The 18664-nt window shown below is 40.3% G+C and overlaps 1 protein-coding gene across 2 annotated transcripts in view; it reads left to right on the top strand.

Moving 5' to 3' along the window:
- CRACD (capping protein inhibiting regulator of actin dynamics) overlaps positions 1-18235 on the top strand; it is a 47270-nt gene extending 29035 nt beyond the window's left edge. The window contains exons 4-9 of one of the 2 annotated variants that reach the window (XM_040418818.1): positions 1600-1668; positions 1907-2080; positions 5645-8639; positions 13590-13780; positions 15687-15840; positions 16854-18235. In XM_040418818.1, the coding sequence (XP_040274752.1) occupies positions 1600-1668; positions 1907-2080; positions 5645-8639; positions 13590-13780; positions 15687-15840; positions 16854-17011 (3741 nt within the window). In that variant the 3' untranslated portion in view covers positions 17012-18235. The remainder of the gene's footprint in view (positions 1-1599; positions 1669-1906; positions 2081-5644; positions 8640-13589; positions 13781-15686; positions 15841-16853) is intronic. The other variant, XM_040418819.1, reaches the window with a different exon arrangement.
- The last annotated feature ends 429 nt before the right edge of the window (positions 18236-18664 follow it).

The following is an 18664-nucleotide window of genomic DNA, read 5'->3' as shown; positions in this document are numbered from 1 at the left end:
CTTTGAACTGTCTTATTATATATAGGCATAGGCCTTTGAGAGTACTTGAGGTGAGTCTTTAATAGCTTGAGAGCCTGTCTAATATTCTAAAAGGGGTAAGAACACTGAACCCGGACATATCCCCTTCTTCACCCAGGCAGCCCCTCTGATATGAGCATCAGACCATTTCATGCTCCGACACTGTCCTTTGGCTTGTGCTGACTTGCACAGGTAAAATACTTTTTCTGGACATCCGGTGATGTAGCAGGCTCTCAATGGGTAAACTAGGCAGAGGTTTCTGCCTAGCAGATAAGCCTAGTAACGTCACCGGTACTAATGGGCGGGTTTTAGCGCTGCCCTAGCCTCTAAAACGGCTAGGGCAGTGCTACAGGAAACACTGCTAGGCGGAAGCCTCTGTCTAGCAGTGTGCAAATATAAACAAACAGCGCAGGGCAAGGGAGAGCATCGGAGCATAAAATGCTCATATCAGAGGGGCGAAGGGTGAAGATGGAGATATGTCCAGGTTCAGCTCTGAACTCGGACAACCCCTTTTAATGGTTGTTATACTCAGTATCAGCCAGATACTTATATAGCGATTATTTGCTGTTGCACTATAATCAACATTGTGGTCTTAAATGACCCTTATTTTGCCTAATTGTATTTGATGGTTTGTATTTTATCCTTTCACCGATAAAAACATAAAAAGTACTGGAGCAGCAGTGATCCCCTCTGATCCCCCCATTAGCCTGCAAATATGGCTCTGTATGACAGTGGAGAAAACAATGGCTGAGCAGCTATCAGATAGCTCTGAGGATCATGGCCTGCACTTGTCCTGGGAATGTTGGCCAGTCGGTCTGCTTGTACACATACACATATTTTTTTGGGATCAACCAACATAAATATAAGCAGAGAAGATTATATATTTGTATTTTTTTATTATTATTGTGCTGTAAATTTCGAACGCTGTCCCTTCTTACATTGTGGAGTATATGCTTTAGTTTTACTTTTGACACTTATAGATATATGTAACGTTAGGTGATCATAATAAGTAAGATTTAAGATGACCATACCGAAGCATTACAGTTTTGTTGTTGGATCCCATGGATTCTGCCAGCATTCTAATATAGTGTTATACCGTATAATGATTTCCCAAATAGTGAGAACAGGAGAAAATGTCCATAAAGAGGAAATGATATAAAATAACAAAAGAAATGTTATTCACCTAAAAAAAAAAAAAAAATCAGGCGGATCCAGAGGTCCCTGATGGTCACTGTCTTTTTTTTTTTTCCCAGTGGTCATGTGCTATAATACACCTACATGACCAGTGCAGCCAATCACTGGATTCAGCAGTGTGCTGACATGTACAGAACAGGTCACTGAAGCCAGTGATTGGCTGCAGTGGTCAAATAGGTGTATGGCACATCAACGCTGCATGAAAGTCAGCAAAGACCACCTGGGACCACCAGAGACGTGGAGGATTTATCAAGCGAGTAATGGTTTATTTTTTGGTATTTTCTCCTTTTTGTTCATTTTTTTCTGATCTGAGAAAACCCCTTTAAACCATTCTTACTTGTTATCTATGAACTGGTAATTTTCTGCCGTTTCTTTGTCTTCCATCAGATTCTAGGGTCACCGAGTTCTCATGGCACCAGGAATGTTCCTCAGCCAGAACACAAGACAGAGGAAAAGGTAGTTCTATTTCACTGTCATTGCCATACTTTTCTTCTATATATTTCTATAAGTTGTCTATATGCGTCGGGGCCCCACTTAGTAGAGAGAACACAGTGTAGCTGCAGGAAACCTAACTGGAATTATCTGTACCTCTAGTAACAGAAATGTGTGTGCTTGTGTGAGATTTTCTTGATGATGAAAGAGAAATATTTCACCATGAGAAGATTTTTTTCCACATCTGTTCTTTGTAATACAGGTCACTCCTGTGAAATCGTCTCGAACAAAAAGACCATCTGGCACAATTGACTCTATAAACTTGGATGTCGTTCCACGATCTGCCGCTTGTTTAGATAATACTGCCGCTAAACACAAACTTTCTGTCAAGCCAAAAAATCAGAGAGTGTCAAAGAAACACAGAGGGATGTCCCAGGTAATGTACCCAGATGTAGTATATAATGGCAATTATCAAAATGGATGGATTTTAGATAGTCACTTTTCATTTTGCATCCAAAAACAAGTCTTGAATGTACTGAAGTCACTGCAAGGGGGAGCTCCGTGCATAGAGAGTTTTAGACTTACAATTGAGTTCAATGGTTTCTGTATAAATTCCTATGCACAGAGCTCCCCCTTGTGGTGGCTACAGGCTGTTATCGCTACAATATACTGTGTGAGGGGAAGCAGAGGATTCTAAACTGCATGGGAGAAATTTATCAATACTCATTGACTCATACGAGCGCTGCCTTCTCTGCTCTGTTTACCTGCTCCGGAGGATAGTGTGATTACAACTATGGTGTCCTCATTCACTTCAATGGGACAGCTCTGTCCGTTCAAGTTAATACTACAGAGGCGGTGCATAGAAGTGAATGGAGACACCATACTTCGTAATTGCACCTGCTCACCACTGAAGTTGCTGCTACGAGCAGGTAAACAGAGCTCATATGATCGCTGCAGTCTCTTCAAACTGCAGATCGGCAGGGGTCCTAGGTGTCAGATCCCCAACTATCAGATATTGATCACCTAGCCTGAGGATAGGTCATCAATAGTAAAAAGCAGACAACTGCTTTAGGCATTGTGCTTCTTTACTGTAGGAACTCGAGTGCAAAACAATATAGGCAAGACACTGAGCGGGCTTTTCAAGCAGAAGATGATTTCATGCTGAGCAAAGGCCTGAAATAGCTGTCCCTATCTCTCTCAGAAGCCTGATACCCTGGCCAAAGGCTGGTGACCCAAGGCCCATGGCTCAGTCGTCTACAGGATGTCAACCTGGGGTCTGTGGCTCAGCATCCCCATCTCAGTGTCTTCTTCTTGTCACTCATGCAATCTGGTAAAGTCTCTCCTACTAAGCACTGGTTCCTATCAGTAGGCCGGCAGAGTCTCTTTTACTAAACATTGGTCTCCATCTGCAGACTGGCAGAGTCTCTCCTTCTAAACACTTGTCCCTATCTGCAGATAACTAAGGGCTCTAACTGCTCTAGCTATATACAGTTTCTAGCTGAACTAAAACTTTCTACTGAGAAAGGTGGAGTGGAGAATCAGAGCCTAAACAGAAACAATGTTACAATTTTAGTCTGTCATAGATTTGTATAGAGCTGCAATGAAAGTCTATGGGAATGAATAATTCGTTTTTTTAAGACATAAACAACAGAGCTAAACTAGACAGTCAGAAAGTCAGTGTGTCTGTTTTTTCCCCTCCAAAACTTTGCATAGGTAGAAAGTCATAAAGTCTCAGTATTAGCTGGCTGTGCATTAACCCTTTCCACAGTGCATTGTAGCTACAGTATAGTGCAAATGAACAGGATATATTACAATAAAGATAAATGCAGTTCAACAGTATAAGTGCACACTACAGCATAAATCACAGTGCAAGTTAGTTAACCCTTCAAAGTGCAAAGAATGAGTAGTCAGTTGATGGATTTGCATAGTAGCAATAGGGGAAAATGTCCACAAATGTCCTTGCTCCAGGGTGCTACATTAATACAATGAAGGAGATCGAGTTCAGAATAAGGAACCATTTTTGCACATAGAAGTTGGGTAAAGTGTGGCTTCTTCAACTGCAAATAAGAAAAAAGTTAATTAGCCAGAAATAGGGATGAGCGATCCTGAACGTTAAAAGTTCAGGTTCAGTGTTGGGGTAGTGTAGGAATTATGTTATGGATTCAGTTATAGCGTAAAATAATGAAATTCGTAGACGGAATGCAAAATGGAAGCCTTTAAGAGGAATTCCTTTTTGATCCGTCATAATAGAAGTCTACAGCCAAGCATAATGGATCCGTCTGGTTTCCGTTATGCAGGTCCTGCATAATGGAAACCAGACGGATCCGTTATGCTGCCCATAGACTTCTATTATGACGGATCAAAACGGAATGCCTCTTAAAGGCTTCTGTTTTGCATTCTGAAATACAAATTCTGTTATATTCCACTATAACTGAATCCATAATGGAATTCCCTCACCACCTGAACACCGAACCTGAACCTGAACCTGTAAAGTTCGGGTTCGCTCATCCCTACCTCAGAAATCTTACTTTGGGGACTCTTACTAAGTTTTGCTATGGTGCCCTATGATATCTGTGTACCCCCCTGGTTGGGACTGTGGACAGCAGAGAAACGTACCTTTTATGCATGGTGTTTTTCTGCTATAGAAAAGGTGTTGTTAAAATTCCAAGAGCTGCAGTATGTTGGGTTTTTAAAAGGAAGCAGGAAAGACAAAAAAAACGCCACCTAATTAACGAAAACACCAATAGTGAAAAATACTTGTGTCCTACATTTCATATGTCCCAAAGAGCTTCAGCTAACATCTGGAGCTGACATTCGTACCACAAAATAACAGCAAAAATTCAAAGGTGCCGAAAAATGCCATAAAAACCTATGTGTGAATACAGCCTTTTCAGAGAGAACAGAGGGATACTTACAGGAGTAGTGCCCAGCAGAGTAAAAGTTCAGGTTCACATTGCTGCTAATAATAAAAGCACTGATAAAGGTATGCTTGCCCAGGTCTCCATAGACCCTACCCAGCACTTTCAGTAGTAACCCTTTGGCTGAGTTTACATGTTCAAGGTTTCTGATGCGGTTTTTGCTGTGAAACCCAGTAGTGGATTCAAAAAACAGGTGAGGTAGTTTCTGTCCTTTATACTTACTCTTCCCATGTGATCCACACTTAGTTTTGGCTTAAACTACATCAGAAAACCTGAACATGGATCTGGCCTTTAAGAGTAAACTTCACAATAATGATCTTGAAAGCAATTATTTCCATTAGGCTAGGCTAACTTTCCAAATCACTTTTCATACTTATTTAATGATGGATTTACATGGCTCGATTTTCAGGCCATTTACGAAGAACGGATATTTGTAAGAACACTCATTCCTGATAAACGGCCTGTGTAAAGCTGCCACAGATCACCAAGTGGATGAGCAACACACTCGTTCATCGGGTGAAATGATCTTTTGTTCGGACACATCAGTCATTGTCACCTCAGTCAAGATCTTCTGCCCAGAAACAATGAATCTGTATGAAGATGACTGATAGCAGTAGCTATTGCTCATCCCCATACAGTTGAGGTGATCACTGCATGTAAATGCAGCTCTCCTCCTCCACTGACGCTTCCTTCCTGATAATTGTCTACTCGTTGACGCAGTGTAAATGCAAATTAACTCCGTCTGACAATATGGAAAGTTTCAGGAGAATGTCAATGGGCAAATAAAATAATTCTTCTGTGTGTATAAATCATATAATTTGCCTTCCAATTAACCTCTAGGCTACCTAATCATATTAGATTGATGCTGATAGAGCCTTCTATTTTTGGCTTGACCTACGATCTGCGCACTTGGGGCAATTAATTGGCTAAATTATATTTTTTTAAAAGCTGCACCTGGTTGTCTGGCAGCATCTCCTTCTCCTTAGAATTCCTGCCGTTTTACCTTATGGTTACTGACAGTCGTCTTAAAAAGTATGCCTTATGTGTATTTTCATTTTCAAAACTTTTAACTTTCTCCACAGGATTGTTACAGCATAGAAGACAACGAACATGAAACTGGACTGAATGTGCATCGATCTCTCAATAAAGCCATGTACCACTCAATGGATATTTCCAATCAGGATATAATTGTGTCTAATTATTTTGAGCGAAAAGCCTGTGGATTACAAATTCCTGAGCATACTCAAGTGACCAATAGACAATATGAAGGGGAAAAACATAAGGAGCCAATCACTTTTAAATCTGAAGAAAGTAGACAAATGGATAAAGGAAAGAAGTCAGTAGCAGATAAACGTACCACAGAAGAGGAACAAAGAAGACAGGAAATCATTAGGAACATTGAGTTAGAAAGGCTCCAGCATAAGATAAAAGAACAGAAAGAAAATGAAATGAAGGAACAGCGTAGACGTGAAGAAGAGAAAAAACTGCGGGCTGAACAAATTCTGAAAGAATTAGAAGAAGACAGAAAACAAGATGAGCAAAGACAACGTGAGGAGGAGAGATGTCTCAAATTAGCAGAAGAACAAAAGACTCATGAGCTGGAGCAACAGAGAACATTGCAGCAAGCTGCAGAGCAGAAGAAGATTGAGATAGAGCAGCAAATGGAACAACAGAAAGCTTTGCAGGATGCTGAGGAACAAAAAAGACGTGAAGTAGAGAAGCAAAACGCCCTTCAGTTAGCAGAGGAACGGAAAATGTGTGAAAAGGAGGAACAGAGAGCTCTGCAGGAAGTTGAAGAGCTGAACAAACGCAAACTTGAGGAGCAAAGAATCCTTAAGATGGCAGAAGAGCAGAGAAATCGTGAACTGGAGCAACAAAAAGCACTCGAAATTGCAGAAGAAGAGAGAAAGTGTGAGATGGAACAGCAGAAAACAATTCAAATGGCAGAAGAGCAGATAATGCAAGAACTGGAGCAGCAAAAAACACTTAAGATTACAGAGGAGCAGAGAAAGCATGAACAAGAACACCAGAAAGCACTTCAGATTGCACTGGAGCAGAGAAAGTATGAAATGGAACAACAAAATGTACTTCAGATAGAAGAACAGAAAAGATCTGAACTGGAGCTGCAGAGGACTTCTCAAATGGCAGAAGGACTGAAGAAACATAAACTGGAACTACAGAGATCTCTTCTTGTTGGAGAGGAGATAAAACATGACTTGGAGGAACATAGGGCAGCTGGGGTGCAGAAAGGGATTGAAGTGGAAGACCAAAAAGCTGTTCGACTAGTGGAGGACAAAAAATTGGTACACGAGGAACCTTTAAAGAAAGAATATCCAATTAATGAGGATATTAAGAAGAATGTAGTTGAGGTAAGGCATTCCTCTCCAGATCATGAAAGCAGTATTACAGAAAAACATCTACCTGAAAAGCTGAAAACAGATGAAATAAGTAAAGAAAATGACACAGATTTAAAACAGAGACAAAGTAATGAAGAACTCCGATGGAATGAGCTTGACCAAAGGCAAAGACCATTTACATTTAAGGTCACGTCAGGTGAAAAGCAGATTATATTTGAGAAAGTTAATTTATCTCCAGTTACATTAGTAAAAGAGCAACCAACATGCCCTGATAGACTGGACCCTAAAGAAACTAAAACGAATATTAGTTCACATGTTCTTCCATCCTCCCAGTGCATTCCCCACACTGCAATTTTGGTTACAGGAGCACAACTGTGTGGTACAGCTGTAAACCTTAACCAGATTAGGGACACCGCTTGTAAAACATTGCTTGGACTGACTGAAGAAAGGAAATTAGATCTTGCCGAAACCAAAAATGAAAGAGATATGGGCAATACTAAATATATCAGCAGTAAAACAAAATATACATCAGAGACATTGGAAAATCAGTCCTTCATGGAAGAATGGGCTTCCATTAGGTCAAAAATATTCAACAAATCTGAAAATGTTGCCATGACCGAAAATAATAAAACTGATCCTTGTGTACCTAGTGATGACTGGATAGGAAAGGGTAAAGATGACTCCCATAACATCTTACGAAAGACAATGTCAGCTAGTGCTAAATTTTCTATAACACCAGCATGGCAGAAATTTCCAGAATCTGCGAAAACCGTTGAATTTAGTAGTGACACCCCAGCAATGAAATCAAATAAGGAACATATAGGAACAGTGTTACCTGACAACACAGCTGAGAGAAGGCTCACAGAAAGGGCACTGAGTGTCCAAGAAGTGGTGGCAAATAAAATGAAAAGGCAAGCTACGATTGAAGGTGGTGCAGAAGGTTGTATATTTTCTAAAGATCTTCCATCCTTCTTGGTTCCTTACCCACCTCCGTCTCCTCGTCGTGGTCATTTAGAAGAGCAAACTTCCCTCAATGCACAAATGGCCAACAGTATGAGAAAACCAGTTAAATTATTACAAAGTTCAGAAGAGAAAATGGCTCCATTTGGAGTCAAACTAAGAAGGACACATTATTCCTTGAGATTTCATTCAGATCCTCAGAATGAACAGAAACGGAAGAAACGATATAGTGCAGGTGACAGCTTTGAAGGTGTTCCTACTCCATTAACTGCAGGAGATGAAACAGAAATAAGGACTTTACCCAACAAAGAATTGTCAGCATCCCCTACTAAGTTAAAGAAAGATAGCACGGTTAAATTATTGCTAGATACCTCAAACTATCTATCTGAAAACATTTATAGTACTTTCATTTCTCCACTGACCCCAGGTACAAGTCCTCATTTGTCATCACCTAACAAAGACAGAATAGCTCCTAAGTCGCCCATCATCCAGAAGCCGTCACTTGCTCCTAAACCATCCAGCCCAACTCCACCATCCTCCCCTCTTTCAAAACTGAATAAAACAGATATGAAAGACCCTCATGGGGAAAGTCTGGGCAAAACAGAGCAAATAAGTGTAACAGAGGAAGTTAAAGTAAGCGCAGCTTTTCCATCTTCAAAACATAGTGAAAGTCTTGAGTATGATAGAACAGATAAAGCAAATTTGCCATCAATCCCATGGAGAGAGAAACCAGAAAAAAGACCAGAGAAAACAGGAAGAGGTAATGTGATTACATCTCAAATTCATAACTTTCCATTTTAAATTAATTATCTAATGCTGTACATAGAAGTGGCAACCCTACAGATGATTTCCCCCATGTTTGGTGCAAGTATATATGACAATATGAATAATTCTGAACCTGGTTGACTCTATATTGAAAGGGTATTCTAAAAGACAAGACATTTATGGCATATACTTTCAGGAAAAGCAAGTCCTATGATCCCTATTGTACAATAGAAGCTAGGTAGTGGTGGACACAAATTGGATGAAAGGCAGGGAGAACTAATCCTAAATGTGTGGCATTATGACCTGGTCCCCTATGGTTCAATAGATCACCACTATCTACCGAAAGGAATGTGTATGGAAATTATCTCTGTCCTTTGCAATGCATCCTGCACTGTCCCTCACAGGGCTACCGAGTGGAAAAGCACCCCTTTGACCCTTACTTTAGAGGGATTTTATGGTACTTCCTCAGGATAGGCCATCAATATTTGATCAGCAGGGGTCTAACACTTTGCACCCCTGATGATCAGCTGTTCTGTAGAAGTTCTAATGCTGACTGCCCATTGAAGTTAAGGAGCCCAGTACTGCAGTAACCAGCATCGTCTACTACACACAACTGATGAAGCTGCAGTTCAGTTGCTGGAGCTACTGCAGAACAGCTGTCTGATTCCTGCCATTCAGATATTGATGGTTTATCTTGAGGATAGGACATCAATATAAATGGACCAGAAAACCCCTGTAACCCCGATAATCCATCCCATACATGTTTCCTCATCAGTAGGAAACTACTGGGTCCATAAAAATAAAGACATATGTATGAGTGGCAACTAATGGTCACGTGGTTTCAATCATGGGTCAGATTTGGACTCTGGAGTATGCACTATGCTATCTATCTATATTTTTGGACTCTTTGTACACTTTTTTATACCTATTTTCAGCATGTTTTCAAAAGAACAGCATCGCTTTAAAATACATATTTTTCAGAAATAATCACAAACACATAGCCAAATCCAAGCAGAAAGAATGGTCCTTCCATTTTTCTAGAAAGTGTTGTAGGTGCTGATAGGACTGTCTTCCTCTACTTCCTAACGTGATGACATTTAGAGACCTCATGGGAATAGCAGACTGTAACACTACTAGTGAGACTATACTTCTGCCTCGTAAACCCCAAATAACTAGTTTTGTGATGGTGCTAAAACTGTGAATTTATCAAATGAAAGGTATCTGAGTAGTGATGTAATTTGTGTTCGAAAAATGGTACGGGTAAAGTGGACCATATTTATGCAAGCTGAGATATGTATGGCAGATGTGAATAAAAGATTCAGCAATCAGATGCTCCATTCACATACAGCCCCCATTATAAGTCAGTAGGGTCTGTCAGCACTGTTGGTATTTCACATAACTGATTCAGCATATCGTTGAGGCTTCCACTATAGAACAAATTCACAAAAAGCTTGAGATGACACAGATGTCTATCTAGTATGCTATAAAGATATGCATATATATTCCATGCATTCTAGCAATGCTTTCATTAAATCTTAAAGGGGTCTTCAGGTTTGCATCAAGATCCTTTAAAACAATGATTTATGAAGGTAGCTATAATTTTGTAATGTATATATATATTTTTTTACCTTTATTGCTCCTATTTTCTGTTCTAGGCTATGGTCATATGACCATGTCCATACAGCGCTTTCTTATTTTCTGTGATGCTATGTCCATTTAGAGGCAGTGATAGGGGAGTGTCTTTGTAACTAGCTTGTGGGAGGAGCTATAAACTACCTGGGAGTTGTAAGGGGCGGTGCTGGAGCGAGGGACAGAGAAAGGAGAAGTGCATCATGGGTTTGGTTGGCTACAGCAACAGGAAGTGTATATACAGGATGGAAACTGTAGTGATTTGAGATAATGAGGAATAAGGTAAGCAACTACATAAGCTTAACATAGTAATCCTGGAAAACTTCTTTAATACGTCAGCATAACAAGACATTTTGGACAACTCCATCCTTCCAACTTTGTGGGACTGGTTTGGGGAATACCCTTTTCTATTCTAGCATGGGTGTGCCCCAGTAGACAAAGCAAGGTCCATAAAGGCATGGATGTGTGAGTTTGGTGTGGAAAACTTGACAGCCCACATAGAGCCCTGACCTCAACCCCACTGAAAACCTATGGGATGAAGAGGAACCAAGTCCATATTAATGATTATAGAATGGGATGTCATAAAGACTCCTGTAGGTCTAATGTGTAGGTGTCCCAATACTTTTGTCCATATAGTGTATCTATATGAGAATAGGCCTGCCATATACTGAACCCAGAAAGCCACTTTAATGGGGTTGTCCAGTCATTTTTTTATTGGTGCATTATTCTCAGGATTGGCCACTAACATCCCACCGGCAGAAGTCCGACACCCCATACCACCAACGATCAACTATTCAGGAGTAGCTCCAGTGCTGTAACTACACAATGTAGTAGACGGAGCTAGTTAGTGCTGCTCGTGTTGAAGTAAATGAGGGCAGCACTGCAGTAACCAGCACTATCCCCTACACAGTAGATGGAACTACTCCAGAACAGCTGAGTGGCGGAGGTGCAAGGGGTTGGACCTCTGCCAGTTAGATATTGATGGTCTATCCTGAGGATCGGCAATCAATATAAAAGTAGTGGACAACCACTTTAAGCTACTTTTCTGTTTATTCCTTCTGCTATAGTGCAGAAAACATATTATACATGTCAGCAACGTTTTACTGCCCTTACAATCTTGGAAGTTTGCCAACATATTCTTCTTTGATACCTGATTATTTTTCATACACATTTCCTCTAACCTTTCTCATAAATCTAGCTGTTACGTAACTGTTTGTTATACTGAAGTTGTTGGTATTGATAGCTGTAGAGAACTGCAATCTCAGAGTACACTAAGGCTAGATTTACATCTCCGACAGGCTGTTCTGGCAGAGAGCAACCTGCTGGAGATGTCTGGATCCGGCATTGCCAGAGACGCTACCCGATACCCGCCGGCCCCAATAACTATAATGGGGATCAGCGGAGATCTGACCGCTGAGAATCGGCCGGATGGCAACGTGGTAGCTTCCGGCAATGGTACCTTCTGGAATGCAGAGAGATCCGGAACAGCCTGCCGGATCTAAAAGCACTAGTGTGCAACTAACTACTGGTTTTATCTCTATAACTAGGGATGAGAGAACTTCTGTTTTCAAGATCAGCGTACAAAGTTCAGGTTATTTACGAATTCCGCTACCACAGACCATAACCATAACGGAATTCTTAAATAACCCGAACCTTGTATGCCGAACTTGAAAACAGAAGTTTACCCATTTATCCAAACTGTTATTTTCCTACATGGAGCTTGTCAGGTTCCTGTGTCAGTTACAACACAATGAAAGCTGTTGGCATGCAATAGAATAAAAAGTCAGCAATACAGTAGGAAAGTTGAGGACAGATATAATGTACTTCTTCATGTTTAGGAACATCTTCCGCTAAATAAACTAAAATTGTTTCTCCTATCTACGTATCTATCTATCTATCTATCTATCTATCTATCTATCTATCTATCTATCTATCTGTCTGTCAGTCTTTAATAACTATAAAAATAGCAGGATATTGTTATTAGAGATTAGGGTGCCAGCAGTAAAATCTTGATGTAAAGTGACATACAGCCAAAAAACAAATACAGTCTTAATCATAAAAAAAAAAAAAAAAAAAAATGTATTCACTCATGTTCAGTGGAATGTTTCAGTTTACGGTCAGGATATTTTTCAAGCAGATTAAAACATGGGTGAATAAATCCCTATTTTTTGGACTCTTTTGAATGCTGCTGATACCCTATCCAACCTTGCCATTAGTTATTTCTGGGCAACTAAGATAAAATTCGTGGACAGTCAAAAAATTTTTACAGACATGTTCCCCAACTCCATATTAGCACACGCCCACAAAACACCTCAATCCAAATCATGAGGAGTACCTAGGATGTCCCCAGTGCCCTAAATCAGAACCAAAAATTCACTTCCATCTCTTTACGTACATGTATATACTGCTCTTCCGTCTGTATACACACAGGGTGCAGTATATTAAGGCAGAAGCAGTATTTATGTGTATACACAGAATGCATTCAGAAAGTGTTCACATCCTTTCACTTTTTCACATTTTATGTTGCAACGTTGTGATAAAATATTAAAAAATATCAAATTTTTCCCCATAAATCTGAACTCAATCCCCCATAATGACAAAGTGAAAACAGAATTTTAGAAATTTTTGCAAATTTATTAAAAAGAAAAAACAGCGTCATGCTGTGGGGGAGTTTATAAGCTTGGACAGGGTTGAGGGAAAACTGAATGAAGCAAAGTACAGATATTCTTAATGAAAACCTGGCAAAGACAATGACCCTAAGCACACCACCAAGACAACACAGGAGAGGCTTAGGCCCCATTCACATGACTGTATTTTTAGTCCGCATCCAATCCTCATTTTTTTTTTGCGGATAGGATGCGGATTCATTCATTTCAAGTAATTTTTAGCCCAAAATGATAAAATGCAATCATAAAAAAATTTGTCCCCAAGGGTGTACATAGCTTTTAAGCCCTTAAAGATATCATGTACCTAGGATAATCAGTAGACTTGGTATATGTCATAAATAACCAGTTGGCTATTTCTAAGAGCTGAAGTTGTGTGGTCTCAACTCCAAGGCTGAGCAGTTCGTTCTCAATTTTACCCATTTTGGTTGTATCTCTGCATAATTTGGGGGTCCCATAAGGTCGATCTCAAGTTGTAAAGCAGTAACTGCTCAAACTTATGGTTAAAAACTGAAGGTTTGACTCCTATTCTGGATATCATAGGGGAGGGGGGTTCAATCCTATAAGATAATATGAGAGACTAACTTTTTTGTCTGTGACTAGAAGATTGAAGTAGGAAAAGTCATTTATGTTTCTATCATTTGTTCATACAGAGAGACCTGTGCTTCAGAGTCGACATTCATTAGATGGCACCAGACTGATGGAGAAAGTTGAATCAGCTCAACCACTCTGGATCACACTTGCTCTGCAGAAACAAAAAGGATTCCGTGAACAGCAAGCATCCAGGGAAGAGAGGAGACAAGCCAGAGAGGCCAAGCAAGCTGACAAGCTAGCGAAGGAAACTGTAATTGAATTATTATACCTAAGTACAGTCCTGATCAAAAGTTTAAGACCACTTGAAAAATGCCCAAAAATCATATTTTACATTGTTGGATCTTAACAAGGTTCCAAGTAGAGCTTCAACATGCAACAAGAAGAAATGAGAGTGAGACAAAACATTTTTTGAGCATTTAATTGAAAATAACGATTAAACTGAAACAGGCTGTTTTTTAGCTGATCCAAATTTTAGGACCACATGCCTTTAAAAGGCCAAATCTGTGCAAAGATGTGGATTCATTGTCATTTTCTGTCAGGTAGTCACACGTTGTGATGGCAAAGGCAAAAAAACTCTCCCTTTTTGAACGTGATCGGGTTGTTGAACTGCATAAGCAGGGTCTCTCACAGCGCGCCATCGCTGCTGAGGTGGGACACAGTAAGACCGTCATTTGGAATTTCTTAAATGATCCTGAGGGTTATGGAACAAAAAAGTCAAGTGGAAGACCCAACAAAAATGTCATCCGCACTGAGCCGGAGGATCCTATTGGCTGTCCGTCAAGACACTGGACGATCCTCGACCCAAATTAAGGCCCTTACTGGTGCTGACTGCAGCCCCATAACCATCAGACGGCATCTGAGACTGAAAGGCTTCAAAAACAAAAAACGTCTTCAAAGACCTCGTCTCCTTGAACGCCACAGTACTGCTCGTTTGGACTTTCCAAGAGAGCACCAAACATGGGACATTCAAAGGTGGAAGAAATTTTTATTCTCTGATGAGAAAAAATGTAACCTTGATGGTCCTGATGGTTTCCAACGTTATTGGCATGACAAGCAGATCCCATCTGAGATGTTTTCTACGCGCCACAGTGGAGGGGACGCCATAATGGTCTGGGGTGCTTTTTCCTTCAGTGGAACAATGGAGCTTCAGGAAGTGCAGGGGCGTCAAAAGGCCGCTGGCTATGTCCAGATGTTGCAGAGAGCATTCCTCATGACTGAGGGCCCTCATCTGTGTGGTAACGACTGGGTTTGTCAACAGGACAACGCTACAGTACACAATGCCCGCAGGACAAGGGACTTCTTCCAGGAGAATAACATCACTCTTTTGGCCCATCCTGTATGTTCCCCTGATCTAAATCCAATTGAGAACCTTTGGGGATGGATGGCAAGGGAAGTTTACAAAAATGGACAACAGTTCCAGACAGTAGATGGCCTTCGTGCGGCCGTCTTCACCACTTGGAGAAATGTTCCCACTCACCTCATGGAAACGCTTGCATCAAGCATGCCGAAACGAATTTTGGAAGTGATAAACAATAACGGCGGAGCTACTCAATACTGAGTTCATGTTTGGAAGTTGGATTTCTGTTTTGGGGGGGTTAAGTTTTTTTTTGGAGGTGTGGTCCTAAACTTTTGATCAGCTGAAAAACAGCCTGTTTCAGTTTATTCGTTGTTTTCATTAAATTGAATGCTCAAAAAATGTTTTGTCTCACTCCCATTTCTTCTTGTTGCATGTTGAAACTCTACTTGGAACCTTGTTAAGATCCAGCCATGCTAAATATGATTTTTGGCCATTTTTCAAGTGGTCTTAAACTTTTGATCAGGACTGTATATGATACTTCAGTCAATGTATTAAAAGGTCTGTTTTTTTCCAGAAGCAGCGCCACTCTTGTCCATGGCCGATGCCTGGTACAGCAACTTAGCCCCATTAAGCTCTAATACCGGACACTGCCTATGCAATGGTGCTGTTTCTGAAAGAAGTGGTCCTTTTCATCTAACTTTGGAAAACCTCTTTAATGTTCCTGATGTTTTAATACTTTATAATGGTCAGAACAAAGATGATGTACTTAGATTAGGCGACAGACAGTACTTGATACCTGAAAACAGGAGATGCTTATTTTCATATTCCTATATTAAGAACTATCACTTTTTTTTTATAGTCATCTGGTGTCCTAGTAGGCGAATACAGAAGCAGATCTGGGTCACTGCAGAAGCCACTACCCCACGAAGAGAAGAAATGTGAGACAGTGGTGACTAGACTCCAGCGCAGGGAACAGCTACAGAAATCCAACACTCTTCCAACATCAGTCACAGGTAAATGCAGCCTCCAACTTACCATACAGTTTAGATAGCTGTTCCTCCTAATTCTTCCAACCAAGACAAGTGTGCATGTGTTCTCAATAGGCACAGCCACTGCCAAATCTGGAGATGGCTTATATGCCTTCAGAACCGAGATTTGGGCATGTAGAAATTCAACATCTTTTCCCTGACATCGGCCATGAGCATGGAGGAGGCCACGGACATTACAAATTGGCAGGTTCACCTGACAATAATCTAATAGATATGGCCACGTTTAGCCATGGCCATCTGCTTCGGAGTGTTGATTTAACCATCTACTTGGGCCAAAATAACTGTGTTTAAATATAATGAATTTCGGATGAATACTTAAATGACTTGGTGCTTGTTCATACATGTCTGGTTTCCTAGTTTCCATTTCTGTGTACTGCACGCACACACACACACACATTACACTCCTGTATTCCACACTCCGACTGCAGCATAAATGGCTCATGATAATAATTGGTAATAACAAATTTGCTGCAGTAAAAGCTTGGTAACATCAAACTTTTCACCTCAATCATGTAATAGTTTAATTTAAAAGCCAGAGGTGGACTCAGACTCCATAGCCCTGCCTCACGCTCCCTCTTCTGTCTGTCCCAACAGAACTGCATTGAATTAAGTTACAACAGCCAATAAGAATCTCCAGCTGTTGTAACTTAATGCAGCAGGAGAGGGGAAAACAGGATTTCCAGAGACCCATACCCTGCTCCGGGTCCACATCTCTTCTTGATTGTACATGGGCAGGTTCCAGGGTCTAGAGGGAATGAATGGAAAAATTTCTATCCATTATCAGCAGTCATAAAGCACACACACATTTTAATTTGCAGAAATTACATTACCATGGAATATGCTAACTATAACTAGCTATAAGACTTGTTTATGATCAGCAATAGACATCTTCAAAGGATCCAATAAGAATTTATGGATTTAGTTTGATGTATACACATGGTTTCTTGTGAAAAACATAACTTTTTTTCCTCCAACAGTGGAAATTACAGAGACTGTTCCCGTAACACATGCAAAGGATCTTCCAAAGAGGTTCTCCACTCCAGATGCCACTCCTGTCTCATCAGAACCAGCTTGGTTGGCATTAGCCAAGAGGAAATCAAAAGCTTGGAGCGACTGTCCACAAATTATTAAGTAGATCCATTGTCGTAGGTAGTTAGATCCTCATTAGATGTCCTTAACTCCTCTCTGTTTACCACTATATGGTTGTTTCGATAGACTTCCACCGTGATAACATTTACTTGTCCGGGTGCTTTCTCCAGAAACATTTATATAATGCTATTGTTATTTTGGTCAAATGTGAATCCACAAATGACCTTTATTGCTACATTTTAAGAGACTGAAGTAATGAAAGTCATGTGGCAAGTCATAGGGAATGGTGACAGGGCTTGGAGTTTATCAACCAACTACAGATCTTCACCATGCCTATGGCATCACAGATATAAGTACTGTATTCAGGTAGTCGATTGGCTTGTGTATATGGCTGTATTGATATTCCTTAAAAAAAATAATATGAGCATACATTTTTATCTTAGCTGAAAGATAGCTGCCACAACCTGCACAAAACGATGTCTTCTCTGGACCAATATGGCCAATACAGATTTGCACTTTTTCTTTATGATGCATTCATATTTTGCACACTATGGTATTATGTGCCTCTACTACAGCACTATTAACTTAGATTAAACATATGGATTGTAGTAATGTTGGAGCCTACCAGGATGTTGTGAAATTGGTCAGGGGCTATTGCAAGCCGTTAGGTTTGTCACTTTGCCTCTGTGGAGTACATATGTTCATTTTCTAGTTAAATACATATAGCGTAAGGGAAAAGTCTGAGGACTAGGATTACTGTTACCATCCTCTAATCTACAAGCTGACTAGTGAATACAAAGGACGCTCTGTATATAATAGCTGTGGCTAATTAAGGAGGTAAGATATAAGGCACTATAGGGTCTAACGGTAACTCCAAAATGTAGTGGGTTCGTCCCAGATATATTATTGGAGCTGATCTTATTTTCCTATGCACATAGTAGTAGGTTTAAATGTGGTCTTTTTGGATTTAGTGCATGTCATGCGTGACTACCATTATAGAAAGAACAAAGAGTTGTCATTCTCCATAATAAAATAACTATTTTGTAATATAGCAAATGTAATAGTTGTGCCTTTAGTGTGAAAAAATACTGTTTTGACAGTCAGAAAGCAGGGCTATAATTGAACTCTCAGGATCTGGCCCTTTAAGGAGTGGCTGGGCACAGTTCCAGTGAAAACCATAAGCAAGCCCTACTCCTTTTTGTGTTAGTATTTCTTAGTGGGAAAAGTTATTTATTTTTTGTAGAGTGAACATTAATGAAGAAAACATGTCACACGATATTGTAAGATTTCTATGAGGAACACTCTGGGCTACAGTGCTATACCTGGTATAGGGCTTAAGGGGGTGATTCACGGCACAGGGGTTTAAAGTACTTCATAGTAAGAACCTCTGTGTCATGCACCTACGTTGGTTTTGCCTTGAGTGTTCCTTTAATAGCCTTTTCAACAAAGAATTTGCATAGCCGTTAACCTATTAACATCATTAAAGCAAATTTCTAATTCTAATGAATATCTCAATGCTCAAATGTATCAAAGATTGGAGGTTTCTCCATGACTGCAAAACTGCAGAGATTGGAGGTTGTCTACATATATACCTTAAAAAGGTATTCCCGTCTGGGTCATTATTGGCATATCACTAGGACATGCCATCAATCTTAGATGGGTGCAGGTCCCACGTCTGGGACAGGGAGCAGCCGCTAAT

Source organism: Bufo bufo, chromosome 2 (genome assembly GCF_905171765.1).
Source record: "Bufo bufo chromosome 2, aBufBuf1.1, whole genome shotgun sequence".
Taxonomy (NCBI): domain Eukaryota; kingdom Metazoa; phylum Chordata; class Amphibia; order Anura; family Bufonidae; genus Bufo; species Bufo bufo.
Note: the sequence above shows the minus strand (reverse complement) of the source record. Positions and strands in the feature narration are given on the sequence as shown.